The 2,955-nt window shown below is 35.8% G+C and overlaps 1 protein-coding gene across 1 annotated transcript; it reads right to left on the reverse strand.

The window, feature by feature from the left end:
* Positions 1–1,737: 1,737 nt before the first annotated feature.
* On the reverse strand, positions 1,738–2,298 carry LOC124361214. Its single transcript, XM_046815255.1, has one exon. The coding sequence runs from the start codon at positions 2,296–2,298 to the stop codon at positions 1,738–1,740; it is 561 nt and encodes a 186-aa protein (XP_046671211.1).
* Positions 2,299–2,955: the final 657 nt, after the last annotated feature.

Here is a 2,955-nt window from a genome sequence, read left to right on the forward strand (position 1 = left end):
TAAAAATGGAAGAATAAATTGTTACATTATGAAATACATGAGTATACATATTTCAAAATTTTCCTCAAGACAATTTATTACCTGGTCAGTCTGTTACTCACGTGTAGATCGTCTCTATTCTATCTCCGCCATTGGTTAAAAAATAAGTATGGAAATTTTCAGTTACCTAACATTATATAAAAATATAGTACTTTATTAACAAAAATATAACATGAAAGCTGGAAAGAAAGTAAGGCCACACGGAACATCAGCAAAACTCTTTAACTGATAAGGCATCGTTTGTAGTCGTCGCCTCTCAGCACTTATTTGCATAAATTTGCAATCAGGGTAATTTTGTACCAACTGTCGCACTGTTCTTGCATGTTTGAACCGGTTTGAATACCTTTAATTGATTTACTCAAACGTTTAAAGACTAGAAAATACGTTTATAAAAGTTGTTTGGATTATATACACAAATGCGTTTCTATAATTTACCATTTGTAAAACAAATTTGTATGGAGAAATATCCTAAGTTAATCATCTAAAAAGTACATATATGGGAACTTTAAATAAGTTCTTCTTGTTGTTTGATAAATGTTTACACAATAAAACAATAAGCCAGTTTTATTGTCTGTTTAAAAACTGCTTTAGTATTGGGACGGTCGGGCAGTGGGGATGGTGGGGCTGACAGTGTTGCCTAATTGTTGCCGCCGAGAACGAAACCTACCACGCCACTTATAAACAGTAAACAGCTGATTTGTTCCCTCGCCACTCATGAATGGTTTACGCTCATTCTTCCCATAAGAAGATGAATGGGAAATTTATTAAAACATATATAATGATCGTTATATTATTTATTGGTATTCATTTTGCTCATATAGGCCTATGCTAAATATGAGAAATTGTATGTACAGCTGTCTTTATCTTCTGCATTTAGATACGCAAAATATAAACAATACAAAAGTTGGTGAAAATTGAGACAAAAATTAATTATTCTTGAGAAATACCGTTTTAGCCTAATACTGAAAATTGTCTTACAAAATGTACAAAAGTTAACATAGGCATTACAGGTTTTTTATTGGCCGTACATCACTAAAAAAAAACTATTTAAAACCAATTACATGAATGAAAATGGGTAATAATAATCTAACAACCAAAAAATTTATACCAACGGGAGTTTTTGCCATTAGCATTTAAAAGCTGACAGCTGTTAAAAAGTGGCACGGATCTTGAATATTTTATATTAGTATAACTTACTTATAATCTTAATACTTCAACTATAACTTTAATCTTAAAAATCCCAGTTTAAAAACCTGTTGGAATTCTATAAGGAAATAGTTTTTATGGAAATGAATTAATATTTTTCAATCAATTTAAATAGTAGTGGAAGTATAATAATATAGGTGAAAACAAAAACGCACTTTTTGTTAAATATAGATGTACTTGTGTACTTTATTAGATGCCAACATACCACTACATCACACTTATTACAAACGGTAATCTTAAATTTCAATATTCTGAAAAGTTCAATACATTTTCTTCAATAGGAGAAAGCGGAAAAACTCCGCTTAACGATATGTCCATATCACCTTCTTCCAATAACTCAAACTCCTGGGTGATGTCGTCTACGAAGCAGGCTCCGTTATTGTTTTCTGACTCCTCGTCGCTGTCCTCGTCGTCTTCATCGGCTTCGGTGATAGAGGTTATCATCTGTTAACTACATCCTGCTCGATGATGCCTTCTTTGTTCCATGCTTCATCAATGACTTTTCTTAGTGTGCTCCACGACTTTCTTCCATTCAGCAGAGGTAACATTTTCGATTGCCTCCATAGTTAACCTTTTTGTTTCTGTAATGGTGAACAATTTATTGTTCCTCGCGACGTACCCCTTAACCTGAGCCCAGATTAATTCAATGCTATTGAAATGACAGTGGTAGGGTGGCAGTCGAACAACCTTGTGGCCAGCTTTTCGAGCTAAATCATCAATTATATAAGTGGGATTTGGGGGTTTATTTTGAATTATTAGCTCTAAAAGCTCCGCCTTTGTCATCTCTTCTTCGAACGTAATGTGATGTCGCTGAAGCCATTCCTGCATCTCAGCCTTTTTTGATGATTTATTCGGAACTTTATCCAATAGTTGCGAGTGGTAGGACGCATTGTCCATTACAATTGTAGATGGAGTACTGAGTTGTGGAAGCAGCGTGTCCTTGAACCAGGCTTGAAAAGTGACACCGTCCATTTCTTCGTGGGTAGTCTCCAGTACCCCCAGATTTAAATAGTAAGCAACATCCCGGGATAAATCCATTGCAACTCCCGGCATGGAGGAGGATCAGCCTTTCTCCCTTGCCTATAGGTGCAGCCATCGTTCCCGTTGTGGAACCATCAGACCAGCCTTTTGTTGGGCAGTGGCCCGCATTTACCCATGTCTCATCAATCCATACAATACTTTCCAAATTTTCTTTCTTGATTTTTCGAAGGAACTGGCAACGCTTTGCTACAATGTCATTTCTCTCCAGTAAGATTCTTCTTTTATTGATTTTTTCATATTTAAAACCAATTTCACCAAGAAGCGTTCGTAATGAAGATCTGCTGCCACGAAATAAGTCTGCATCCCTCAGAGAGATATGTAGCTTGTTTAAAGTAGGGTGTTCTTTTCTGGCATAGTAATTATAAATATGCCGTCGGATTGCATCTTGTTGGAAAGTATCAATTCTGGTCACTCTCCTAGCAATATTTTCTTTTTTTTATTAGGAGTCCCTAATGTTACACATACTCCTCCGCTGATTTTACTTGCTTTTTCCTTGCAAATACTGACTACAGTGTTTTTGTTTATGCACAGTGCAGCTGCGGCTCTATCCACTGCTTTATTAAGAGGCAGTAAGGGGCCCTTGTCTTCTTTTTTCAGAAATAAAGTACTGTCTTACATTAAAGACTAACTCACGAGCTTGGCTTCTTAAAGGAGCTCCTTGTCCAACTT

The sequence above is a fragment of the Homalodisca vitripennis genome, chromosome 4 (genome assembly GCF_021130785.1).
Source record: "Homalodisca vitripennis isolate AUS2020 chromosome 4, UT_GWSS_2.1, whole genome shotgun sequence".
Taxonomy (NCBI): Eukaryota; Metazoa; Arthropoda; class Insecta; order Hemiptera; family Cicadellidae; genus Homalodisca; species Homalodisca vitripennis.

Coding starts and splice junctions, on each gene's coding strand:
- LOC124361214 (XM_046815255.1), bottom strand. CDS start 2,298: ATGCCGGGAGTTGCAATGGATTTATCCCGGGATGTTGCTTACTATTTA.